This window comes from Schistocerca americana, chromosome 4 (genome assembly GCF_021461395.2).
Source record: "Schistocerca americana isolate TAMUIC-IGC-003095 chromosome 4, iqSchAmer2.1, whole genome shotgun sequence".
Classification (NCBI taxonomy): Eukaryota; Metazoa; Arthropoda; class Insecta; order Orthoptera; family Acrididae; genus Schistocerca; species Schistocerca americana.
In genome coordinates, this window is record NC_060122.1 from 650,891,867 (window position 1) to 650,905,068 (window position 13,202).

The 13,202-nt window shown below is 37.9% G+C and overlaps 1 protein-coding gene across 5 annotated transcripts in view; it reads left to right on the plus strand.

The window, feature by feature from the left end:
• The first annotated feature begins 642 nt into the window (after positions 1-642).
• Positions 643-13,202, plus strand: part of LOC124613193 (signal transducer and activator of transcription 5B) — a 146,501-nt gene continuing 133,941 nt past the window's right edge. Inside the window, exons 1-6 of one of the 5 annotated variants that reach the window (XM_047141849.1) lie at positions 643-1,126; positions 1,373-1,522; positions 1,602-1,752; positions 7,640-7,808; positions 7,927-8,007; positions 8,131-8,314. In XM_047141849.1, the coding sequence (XP_046997805.1) occupies positions 1,474-1,522; positions 1,602-1,752; positions 7,640-7,808; positions 7,927-8,007; positions 8,131-8,314 (634 nt within the window). In that variant the 5' untranslated portion in view covers positions 643-1,126; positions 1,373-1,473. Of the gene's footprint in view, positions 1,127-1,372; positions 1,523-1,601; positions 1,753-7,639; positions 7,809-7,926; positions 8,017-8,130; positions 8,315-13,202 lie in introns of all 5 variants that reach the window. The other 4 variants (XM_047141848.1, XM_047141853.1, XM_047141851.1 and 1 more) reach the window with 4 other exon arrangements.

Genomic DNA, 13,202 nt, shown 5'->3' on the forward strand with positions numbered 1-13,202 from the left:
CTTCTTTCTTCCTTCTCTAATATACAAGCACAACCACAAACCACTTGAGTCCAATAATTGTCATTTTTGTACAAATATGCACTTCAGCATTCACGTATATAAACTACTGCATTTCGCGTGTAAAAGAAGTTCGAAATCATCTTGCGAAGATTGCAGTTCCCGCGAAAAAAACAGCTGATTAAAGCTATTCGATTTGAGATCACGTGACTAGTACTGACTTGACCGGCCGTGATGTAGAGGTGCTGTGACGACCTGTTTGAATTGACCTTAGTTCATTACAAACCTGCTTTCTGGGTCAGCCTCGGATGATACAGTATTAATTTATCTGAAGATGGACTGGAAAGCAGAAAGCCTTCCTTAACGAACTATTAAGTAAATATTATTGTGGGAGATCAAACTGTTTATTGCGTAAAGATGGCCAGTAGCTATATAGATATATTATTTTGTAAAAAAAATAAGCAAATTATTTGTATACGTTGCGTAATTCGTAAGAGTTTAATAACATAGTTTGATAATTTTAAGCATGTGTCACTCGAAGATCACTGATTTCTATTAAGTTCAGCGATAATTAAGATTTCAGGTTTGCATAATATCTTTGGCAGCTTGTATTTATTTACTACATGCTGATCTGAGGCGGATGTAATGGTTAAGAACGAGAGTTCGTGATTATCCAGAAGCTATAAGAACAGTGGCTTTACAACTTTAAAAATGTTCCATAGATAATACTTCCGTTCCCGATTTTTAGATGTTTTGTCACGAAACAAAACTTATCCGACACCTGATTAATGAATTAAACTATTCTTTTTGAATAAAAATAAATGTTATTCCGTTTTTAATAATGACATATGAATCCGCTTAATTATGTAAACAAAATCGTAAAAATAAATAATTCGGATTTACCTTACAGACTCGTATGCCAAATACCCTGGCATTTTGCGATGCGAAAGTTGTGAGGTCTGCGCATGCGTAGGTCACGTGATACGATATGTTTTAACTTTTTTTGTAATTCCTGGAACGTGCAGATTGGTTGTGTCATATTTTCCAGGTACTGCTGGATAGAGAAAGTTTATTACTCATCAGACCAGGAAAAACGACAATTGCTTGAAAAGAGCAGTTGAACGTTTCGGTAAGTCTGTGTTGCAGTGTGATGGATACATTGACATCTTCTTTAGAAGAAAACATAACTTGAGCGTCCCACCGTCATCTAATCAAGCGCGTAGATACAGAGTACAGAAGGCGCAAAAGCTTGGTTGGGTTATGTTTTGAAATTTCAGTGAATAGTGACAAATTTGTGACTGTCTAAGGCATACTTAGAAATTATCATTGTATGATATGTATGATTTAAGCACATTTTGGTTTTCCGCCTGTGCAGTTGGGGAGTGCATTGTTTATATTTCTCGCTGAGGTCGAATGCCCGTTTTTTAATAATAATAAAGTATTTTTGCGATTCCGAATTCTTGTACAACCTTCGTCATGTCAGATGACAGTAATGAACGGCCTTCTTGTCGCTTTGAAGAGTCAAGTGAGTATACAGAACACAGTTTTCCTTGTGAGAGTGTTGTGAGCATTTTGAAGCTGAAGGGGTTGGGTATTTTTTTTAGATCGTTCATCGGACGACAGCTCCATGTCGTTGTGGACGAAAGCTCAGCAACTACAAGGCGATGCGCTCCTCCAGGTGCGCGCCGTTTATGGAGAACACTTTCCAATTGAAGTTCGACATTTTTTGGCAGCATGGTTAGAAGAGAAAATGTGGTAAGTTAATTGGTGTACCGTACCAAAATATCAGTTGTTCCTTTAGCATAAATTACCTCAAACAATTTTGATATGTACCATGTAGGATAACCAATTTTTGTTGTGCTAATGTACATGAACGACGCATCAGATACTTATGTATGAGAATGATGCAAGACCATTATGCCATCTGTTCAAACCATGTTTTTATTTCATGTGTTTTTTAATCAATGTAAATGGGGTTTATTTTGGTTAGGTTATATTTTTATGCTAATGGTTTCGTAATATGCATTTTTTCTCTAACATATAACACACAAAAACAGTAAGGCTCTCGGATGCAATCTTACGCTTTTCAGACATTTCTTAATTGTGTTCTGTTTGATACTCAGCATGATGTTGGTGTCTGGTGTTCTTGTTTGAGTATTTTCAATTTCCGTTGCTACCTTTGTTCAGACACATACAGTCTTTCATAGATCATAGCGTTAATGAGACCTTCTTGATATGGAGCGAGTTTGGGACTGCATTACTAAAGGAAATTAATTTTGTAATCTCTTTAGTGGTCGTAGTGTTCAAAATTGGGTCCATAGTGATGCATGGAGTGTTGTTTCTAGTGATTACAGTTCACTGGTATTTAAAGGTTAAGTTTTTGGCCAGCAATTTAAATCTTTCTTGGGGTGGTATCTACTACGAGATAAATTTAATTTGTTCCACAGCTTTCATTAGTATCCAGTTTAGTAAATCTTACTGTCACTTTGGTATTTGAGTTTTTATGGTGTTATTATTTGGTTAGATGGTGGTACATACCCTTTCATGTTATGGTAAATTGAGTTTTTGATGCTGTAGGTGTGGTTATGATTTGTTCTTTAAAGTAAGGAAATTAAGATTACAGTTCAGCTGTGAACTGGAGACCATTTTGCATTTGTTTTTACTTAAATGCCAGAGAGCAGCTATCTTCTTCAGCACTGTGTTAGGTTTGAGTAGCTAAGGGTAAATGTACTGTTTGCTAGGGTGATCATTTAGGAGTCCTTCATTCTGACCAACAGCGATCTAGCAACAACAATAAAAGCAGAGAAAATTGCTGTCAGTAGGAAGAGGAAAGAACCAGAGGCTGCTAGTCCATACAGTGATTAATTGGCTACTGTGGATTGCATTACACCTTCAAGGAATTAAACACAGAGAGAGAGAATGACCTGGCTGAAGTTAAGAATTGGGCAGTTGTGTTCCAGGACACTTTTCTGCTACTGATTGATGTTTGGATGCATCTTAGTTTTGTATAACCAATTAGAGGATATTTTTAATCATTGAGATGAAAGAAGTGGTACTCCATTAGTACTGGAATTGATGGCTTACAAATGTTGAATACGCCTCATGTGAGTGTGATGACTTTAGATTGGATTTGATGGCCTTGATGAAAGAAAGAAAAAAGAAAACAGTTCAGCAATGGTTGTTATAGGTTTTTTGTTCCCAAAAATATTACACAGCCCAGGGTTGTAGTTAGAGTGGGACATGATAGGCTGTTTTAAATTCAGCACTACGAAATACATCCTGTGCATGGTATTTTCTTTTTATACCTTCGTCACTTGAAACTGCATATCTAGCTTACTTGCATTCCTGTCATCTCATATTATATGTTTCTGGCAATATCCCTCAGAACATGTACATAACAACAGTGGTCCTGTCCTCAGCTATTACCAATGATTCTGGTAGATTGGGGGGGGGAGTCACTTCATTCCTTGGGTCAAGGGAGGTACACTTGGAGCTGGCTGTAGATGAACTGAGAAGTTGATAAGAAGCAATACAAGGTGAGGTACTGAGTACAGATAAGTAAGATGGGTCGACAGAAGTGTCCGATCCCACGTGTCGGCTTTGACCCGTGCCGTAAGGGTGTTGTCGTGTGTGACGTCATGACGACGCAGAGTTTGGTTTGTGAGTGTGGCGTGTTTGTAGATGTCGTCGTGTTGTGGTTTGTTGTGCTCTCTGGTGGTATGTTCAGGGTTTTCATTTGTGTGGTGTAATGGGCTCAGTTTGCTTTTGCTCATTATTCAGAATTGTTAAGAGTGTCGGCTGTGTTTGTAGTGGAATTCGTTTCAGTGAGTTAACGATTTTGCGTGAAGGTTAATTTAGTGTTATTCGCTGTACATCGTGTGGTAATTTCAGTAAAATTAATCGGTTGTTGTTTTTGTTCAGAAATGGATATGACGGATAAAATTAACAGTGCGCAGGTCAAGGGAAGTGTTTGATCCCAATGTGTGGCTGTGTATGTTGATATTGGTATCAGGAGATGTTTTTGAGCTATATAGGCCAAGGGAAATGTTTGATCCTAATTTATGGGATCGGGAGCTGCTGTTGAGCAATATAGGTCAAGGGAAGTGTCCGATTCCAGATGATATTGTGATTAGTGGTATTTGGGGAATTTTCTGATGTCTGTTTTTTCGTCGTTTTGTGTGGTTTTGTATGGGGGTGGGTGTCTAAATTTGTTTTTATTTAGTTTGCCCCCACCCAAAAACACCCCATTTCCCGCGCTTGTCCCGTTAGTGTCATTAGGCTTTTTGTGGAAAGTGTGTGTGTTTGTTTTTCGATGTATTTTCGTCCTCATAATGTGTACGTACCAACTTTATATGCGCCATATTGGAATCGTGGTTTATGGACGTTTCCGCCATATTTGTGACGTCATGGGTCAAAGCAGACGGGTGGGATTGGACGCTTCTGTATTTCCAGTAAGATGGAATGTGGAAAAAAAAAAATGGGGTTGGTAGAAGTGCCCAAATATGAAGGACGGAGAAGAAAGCAGAAATGTTTATGTGGAACATAAAAAGGATATGGGGTAAAAAGTAGGCAACAGCAGAAGGGAGACTGGAGTAAGTTTTAATTCCAGTGAATGCTGATGAAGCAAATTCCTACAAGAAAAGAGCAACTATTTTAGTTCACTTATGCATTTGTTCTAATTTGTTCATCAGACGCTCTGTTCGATAGTTATTTTTTAGGAAAGCATTGTGTCCTTAACACATCTGTTTTGCAAGACATACGACTGCTACCTCCCCATCTCCCCTTTCCATATTTCTGTACTGAACATCTAGGTAAAAGTGCACTTACAGTGTCAGCTGCTTTTCCGTTGTCTTGCTACTGGTAATAAATGATTTGCATGACGAATCACAGCAAGTAAACACAAGGAATTGTGAGTCAGTTGTAGGTAGCCAATGAGGCTTAACAGAAACGTCTGATTCCACCCGTCTGCTTTGGCCAATGACATCATCAATATGGCGGAAACTACCATTCATAACTACTCCCATATCGTGGTTATGACGTCATAATGTAAACATGACAACAAACACAAAAATAGATCGAAAAACCATCAAATACATATTCCTCCAAAAATATAATGAAACTAACGGGACAAACAAGGGAAACTGTGGGTTTTTGGGTGGGGACAAACTAAAAATAAACACACGCCACTAAAGCAAGTGATAAAATAAAACGGCCGCAGCCTTCTCAAAATCAACTAGCCTAAAAACAATATCCACTGGAATCGAACTCTTCCCTTGACCTATATAGGTCAAAAGAAAATACTCATACCAAATCATGAAACCCAAAACTACAACCACGTCCACAATCATCACTACCTCAAAAAGCTCAACAAAACAACAAAATTGGAATGGAACACTTCCCTTGACCTGTTATCCTCACGACATCTCCACATATGGCCATCCCTGATCCGAGATGCCGGAACTTTAGTAAGCCTCATTTCTTCATGACACACTGAACACTTCACGACTTCAGCCAACAGGCCGAATAGCTAAAGAAATATTATTAGAGACAACACAGTGTCTCCCATCATCACCGACAACTGAAAACTGTTGACCTTATCAGTCATATCCACACCTACCAAAGACATAAACAAAGCGATTTACCAAAATTCACACACGACGAACAGAAAAAAAAACTACAATAATGTCGACATAACAAAACCAAAATTGTTAACTCGCTAAAAAATATTCCACTGAAAGCACAGTCACCACCGACACCACACACGTGCAATGCTGCCACGCAAATCAACCCCATATGCCACACAACATGCTAACCATAAACACACCACCAGAGAGAACCACCGACCACAAGAATATGCCACCTATAAACACACCACACACGCAAACTAAACCAAAAACATCACCTAACACACAACACATAAACACACCACCAATCATATCAAAACGACACCTACAAACACGCCACTCTCACAAACTAAACTCCGCGCCGTCGTGATGTCACACAACACAAAAGCCTTATGTCATGGGTCAAAACTGACGGGTGGAATTGGGCACTTCGGTTAACCCGCCAATGAGATACGCCTTCATAACTTTCTATGATGTGTAATTAAAGTTAGTTGATATTTTGTATTGTTCAGTTGATATTTTGCACTGTTGACTTAGAATTTACCTACATAATCAGAATTTTTGGCTAAATTAAAAATAAGATGTATACGTGGGTTATTACAGTGATTAAAATGTATCATGGGCTATGTTACACATCCATCAATCGTGTCAGTTGTATTTTTGTGTTGAGATTTATTGGCTTCACCAGCTCACAAGGAAGTTCTCTTGTTACAACCTAACTTAGGTTTGGGCTATGCTACATGTCAGTTTGTCATACATCTAATTTTCTTCCATTCATATTTGTTGGCTTCGCCAACTTGCACCCAAATTATCATATTCCTACTAACCTAGGCTTCAGGCATCACAACAGGTCAGTCTCTCAGCTCATTTAGTTTTTCCAATGATAGAAGAGTACAAAAATCAGTAGTCACCTTAAAATTCATAGTAACCAGATCACAAAAACTTATTGTGGCATTCTCTGCATCAAAAGTAAAATTAATCAAATTTTGTCTCACACAAAAAAAAAGGTTCCATGATATTTTCATTGGATACTGTATACTATCACCCAAGTGGCTATGACCAATGTAAACAAATTGCCAAATTCAGCATGCTGTGCAGCAGCCATTGACACTGTAAGCGCACATTATCTGAGCACTTTGATGCTGATTAGAAACCTATTGAAAAACATTTCAATCTTTCGTGTTGTTCTAGTGTGATAGGTATCCACATACAGTCAAGCTGCACATAAAAATAGTACACAGTAAAATTTAACAGATGTCTCTCAACAACTCAGTGTGTTCAACATCATTTACTGAAAATCTCTATATTATTGCACTGAACAAAGACAGATGTACTTCATAAATTAATCTGTTTCTTCATGCAAGGAAAAAGGAAGCAACAATAAATTTTGGTTTTAAAAGTCTGTTCTGTTGTGTAAATGTTTGCTAACTTGGGCAGTGGCTGCTCTCACACCATGTTCTCCTCAAGATAAGCAACTTGAAAGAAATGCTGTTCAGTGGCAAACATTGTGTTTCATAGAAGGGTTCTGTACACCTGCCATACATTCTTTGTTGTACTTCCACCATGTAGAAAGTTTTGTTAGTTGGTAATTTTCAGTGCACTTATAAGCTGTAATCACTGCTATGTGTTGTGTAATATAGAGGATCTCATGCTATGGGTACAGCAACAGTTTATTCCAAGAAACTGAGATCAGAAAAAAAATGTGAGAAATTGTAAGCCTTTCTGTTGATAAGCACAGTGCAGAAATGTTCTAATTATTGTGACTGAAGCTAGCTGTAAAAAAAATTAAAAATGTTGATGTAGTTGCCTTTGTAAAATGTGAAAGTTGCGATGAAAGACATTTGAGATGGAAATAATGTTATCAGAAATAATCTGAGAAAATGTAAGCCTTACATTATTTTATTCTAAGCCTGATTAGTTGCTTCAATGTTTTGTAAGGCAGTTGGATCAGAATTGGCATTTTATGTATGACCAAAAAATCTCCACTTCCGGATTCTGTATCTCTTTATTTTAAAAAGTTTTTTTTCTAGGACTGACATAGACCCAGAAAATCCCCAACATGAGCAATATGTTGCCAGCCTTGTCAGTTCACTTATTCAAGAACTGGAAATGAAAGCAAACAGTATGACAACAGAAGAGCTGTTTCTCACAAAACTAAAGTTAATGGAGGCTGCAAATACATTTAGAGTAAGTATTAAGAACTTGCTGTATCTTTCTTGTAATTTATGACATAAGTTTTAAAACAGTAAGTTACTTACAGAAATAGTAAAGATTTGCTATATTATTGTTTAATTTATTTTTGTAGGAAAGATACATGCATAACCCCCGAAGGTTGTTTGAAATAATTCGAAATTGTCTCAACACCGAAATGAAGTTGGTGCAACAGGTAGGAAATGTAAGTCCTGTGTGTTGTAGTTAAGTTTCAGTATAGTTAAATATTTCTTAACCCTACATTATTACTGTTTGCTCTATCTTTATTTTCTTCAAATCATTTATCTATTTGTTTTAGGCTAGCCTGGGCCGGGACTTGATAATGCCATGTTTGCCATTTACCCCAGATCTTAATACTGAAATTGCTCAGCAGCTGGATTATTTGAGGAGACAGACCCACGAAACAGGAGAAGATCTGAGAAGGATTGAACAGGAGCAGGAAGCTTTTGCCCTGCAGTATCATGAATGCACGAAAGTAAATGGTACATACCCTCTACATGTTACATTTGATATGCAAATACATATAAGACAACAATTTCATATCTATGAAATAATGTGTAATAATCTGTGCTTTAAGTGATTTGAAGCTGTATATGATAAGCGGGCCTCGGGGAAGATCAGTTTGGATTCCGCAGAAATGTTGGAACACGTGAGGCAATACTGACCTTACGACTTATCTTAGAAGAAAGATTAAGGAAAGGCAAACCTACATTTCTAGCATTTGTAGACTTAGAGAAAGCTTTTGACAATGTTGACTGGAATATTCTCTTTCAAATTCTAAAGGTGGCAGGGGTAAAATACAGGGAGCGAAAGGCTATTTACAATTTGTACAGAAACCAGATGGCAGTTATAAGAGTCGAGGGACATGAAAGGGAAGCAGTGGTTGGGAAGCTAGTAAGACAGGGTTGTAGCCTCTCCCAGATGTTGTTCAATCTGTATATTGAGCAAGCAGTAAAGGAAATAAAAGAAAAATTTGGAGTAGGTATTAAAATTCATGGAGAAGAAATAAAAACTTTGAGGTTCGCCAATGACATTGTAATTCTGTCAGAGACAGCAAAGGACTTGGAAGAGCAGTTGAATGGAATGGACAGTGTCTTGAAAGGAGGATATAAGATGAACATCAACAAAAGCAAAACAAGGATAATGGAATGTAGTCTAATTAAGTCGGGTGATGCTGAGGGAATTAGATTAGGAAATGAGACACTTAAAGTAATAAAGGAGTTTTGCTATTTGGGGAGCAAAATAACTGATGATGGTCGAAGTAGAGAGGATATAAAATGTAGACTGGCAATGGCAAGGAAAGCGTTTCTGAAGAAGAGAAATTTGTTAACATCGAGTATAGATTTAAGTGTCAGGAAGTCATTTCTGAAAGTATTTGTATGGAGTGTAGCCATGTATGGAAGTGAAACATGGACGATAAATAGTTTGGACAAGAAGAGAATAGAAGCTTTTGAAATGTGGTGCTACAGAAGAATGCTGAAGATTAGGTAGGTAGATCACATAACTAATGAGGAAGTATTGAATAGGATTGGGGAGAAGAGAAGTTTGTGGCGCAACTTGACCAAAAGAAGGGATCGGTTGGTAGGACATGTTCTGAGGCATCAAGGGATCACCAATTTAGTATTGGAGGGCAGCGTGGAGGGTAAAAATCGTAGAGGGAGACCAAGAGATGAATACACTAAGCAGATTCAGAAGGATGTAGGTTGCAGTAGGTACTGGGAGATGAAAAAGCTTGCACAGGATAGAGTAGCATGGAGAGCTGCATCAAACCAGTCTCAGGACTGAAGACCACAACAACAACAACAATATGACTTCTCATTAACAGAAGAGTGGCACAACATTCTTATTAATGCTTTTGGGGTTTTAACCTCAGACATTCTCAGAATGCAGTCCCATGCACCTTTTTATGCTTCAGTTGAGCTATCTTAGTTATCACGTTCACTTACTTGTACACCCACCCACCCACTCACTTGCTCATTGTGTTCCATAGATCACACCATTTCAATTTAAAGAGGATGAGTCAGTAAGCAAGGTGACAGGACCTCTTACTGGTGTATAATTACATCTTGCGAATTAAATTCCATGTCTAGATAGAAGAGATGACCAGAGCTTTCAAACAGTGTCGGCAAATAAGAGATAACAGTGCTGTTGCACTTCAAAATAGTTTCAAGTTGGAGTTGTTGACAGGTACAGGGTTGGTGGTTGCAGTGCAAGTTTCTGTGTTTAAAGAAAATGACCTAGCAGCAAATCATCATTAACTAGTGGAATTTTATGAAGAGAGAGTGATGTCCCATAAAACATATTGTTTTGGTGTCTCAGTTGAGAGGTCATTTGGTTAGGTCTTTGCAGCAGACTGTATAGGAACACTGTCTGTACAACTTGGATCTTGCACCAAGTGATGTTTATTTCTTTGAACCATTAAAGAAGTAACTGTGAGTTCACCACTTCAGAACCAATGCTGATGATCTGAGGAGACTGCTGTTGTAGCTCCTAGACCTGTTGTTCCCAGCGGTTTGGTTTATTAATTGAAGAAATGCTGAGACAACTATGGGGATTGTGTGCAAAAGTAATATGTACCAAAGACTCACTAAATTTGTGTATCTCTTTAATTTTGTGACTAAACCTTTTCTTGCAAAGGACTTGTTACCTTGAATTTTGAGCCACCCTCGTGTTATCAAGTTTACTTAAGTGTACGTCTATTAATATCAGCTTGTGGTGCTATCAGTTCTTTAATGCCTGTTCAAACCTAAATAATATTAGTAATTATGAGATTAAGACTTAATCAGTTTGTTGTCGATCGGTTGTAAGCCTGTTCATCTTTCGTGAACTGTGGTTACTGATGTTGAGTTTGGACCCTCGATTAGCATTCTCGTGTCATCAGCAATTTACTACGTTTGAGCTGCCCTTCAGAGTTGTTGGAATGCCATTTCTGTAGGTTAAGAATAACAATGGATCCAGTATTGATCTTAGTTATACTCACCATTCTGAGGTTAGTTTCGTGTTTGTGACATCTGTTAATGAGGCCCTCTGCTATCTTTTATGGAAGTAAGACACCACAGACAAAAGAGGATTTCCATAATGCTTTAATTTGCCAAGTATAATTTTGTGATCTAGGTAGTCAAAGGTTTTGGCAGGATCAAAAAGTACACCAACAGGATAACTCCACCAGAACTTAATTTATGATGTCTTGTGTTGCTTTCTTGATAGAGAATCGTTTACGAAAGCCAAACTGCAAGCCAGTTAATAAATTCTGTTCAGATAACTGAGTCAGTACTTTATCAAAGGCCCTACAGAGCACGCATTGCTCCACAAACTGCCTCCATTCCTTTCTGGTTTGTGCTTGGTTTCTCCAGATGCCTTCAGACCCCAGAGCTGCCAGGTTGTCCATTCAGCACTGTCTTGGTCAAGCTATGATTTTGGTTTCCTCTTGAGTGCGTTCTTCGCCTGTCTTCTGGATACAGCTTACATGGCCAACCTATGGTATTCTTGTTCTTGTAAGCTTCTGTAGGATTGTTCATTGTTACACCAAGAGGTGGATTTCCTCATTATTCTTCCTCCTCCATTCACCTCTACCAAAGATTGGTCCCCATATCTTCCTCTTTATTTTTTTTATATTAACAGTTTTTTTCTTTTCTTGTTTAATCATGTTCCATGTTTCTGAACCATTCATGACTGCTGGGCGCATCACAGTGTTATATATTCTCATCTTAGTTTTGGATGATATGGACTTTGATGAGTGTCTCCAAGAGGGAATACATGCATTTTATTTCCACGGCTATTCTTTACTTGATGTCCATTTCTACACTTTTGTTACTGGTAAACCAAGTATTTTAAATGGTGAATGCTCAGGAACCTGATGCCATCTGTCTCGAGAAATTCTTCCTGCTCTTATTTTGTTCCTCGTTGCATAACTCTGTTTTGCCTTGATTCACCTTTAGCCCAACTTTCTGTGCATGGTTGTCCATTTTCTGGCACATGTCTTTCAACTCATAGTTTGATTCACTTTGTAGTACTATATCATGTGCATGTGCGAGACAATTGAAATTACCATCCATCTGTACTCCAGCCCACTCCTGGTGCCTACATTCCCTTCTTACTTTCTTGAAGATTGAACAGAATACATTTGAGAGTATCCCCTTCTCTAATACCTGGCTCAATCTTGACCATTTCTGATTTGGCCCCTTGGAAACGCACTGCTGCCCCCTGACCCATTCGTACAGGTTTGCACTGTTCTCACTAGCTTGTCAGGGAATCTGAAGTCACACAACTCATTGTACAGGCTATTCCTGTGGATGCTGTTGTATCCACATTGAAAATCACATTCCCAGTGTCCTAGTGTTTTGAATAATTGTCTTTTAGTAAAAATGTGACCTATTGTTGTTTGATTAGATTGAAGGTGGCTTGGTATTCCTGTGTGTTGTTTTCTATGAATGATTGTAATTTTTTGAGGGTAATGATAGAAAATTACAACTATTCATAGAGAACAACATGCAGTGACACCAAGCTGGCTTTTGACCAAACCTGTTGTCAATAGAACACATTTCCTCTCTAAGACTTTTGTTTGAAAAACGCTGGGAATATGTTGAAGATATTGACAGTCTCTTCATCAGTTTTCAACTTGCATATGACAGCCTAGACAATATACTGCATGACTTCAGAACCCCTGAGAAGTTCATGAGAATAGTGCAGACTTGTATGGATGGGTCAAGGACAGCACTTTGTTTTGGAGGGGTCAAATCAGAAGGCTACTTTGTCAAAAAACTTTCTGAAATACTGGAAGTAATGAAATAGGTCTGTATTTAGAGATGATTAGCTTATAATTAGTTTTATAGGTGGAGTACTACTACAACATATTTAAGGCTGTCAGGAAATACACCTCGAGTTGACTGGTAACAAAAACATGATCATACGTCAGTAGCATTACTACTACTTAGTAACCTGATGAATTTTGTTGTGTCTGTAGCGGTTGTTTTTTGAATCTAATCTTTGTTGATAATGCATTCAGTTTCTGCTCAAGTAAATGTAATGCTTCCTTATTGCTTGTTTATTAGTGGTGCATTGCTTGCTGCTGCTGCTATGAAGAAGTAGTAATTGAATTTGGTGGCTACGTGTGTCACCATATTTGCCAGAGCAATTTTCTGGGAAGCTTAACTTGCCTCTGTATTGCCAATTTTGTTTATTTGTCTTATGATGTTGCAAATCATCTTTAATTTATTGTAGAGGTATTTTATTTTTTATGTATAGTGCATAGTTTCAAATCACGCCTGTCTAAGGGTAACAGTTCCCTACAAGTTATTTTTATCTTGCAAGACTTTAAGGGCTAAATTTTAATTTACACCAGGTTTATACTATATAATAATTTACGAGGAA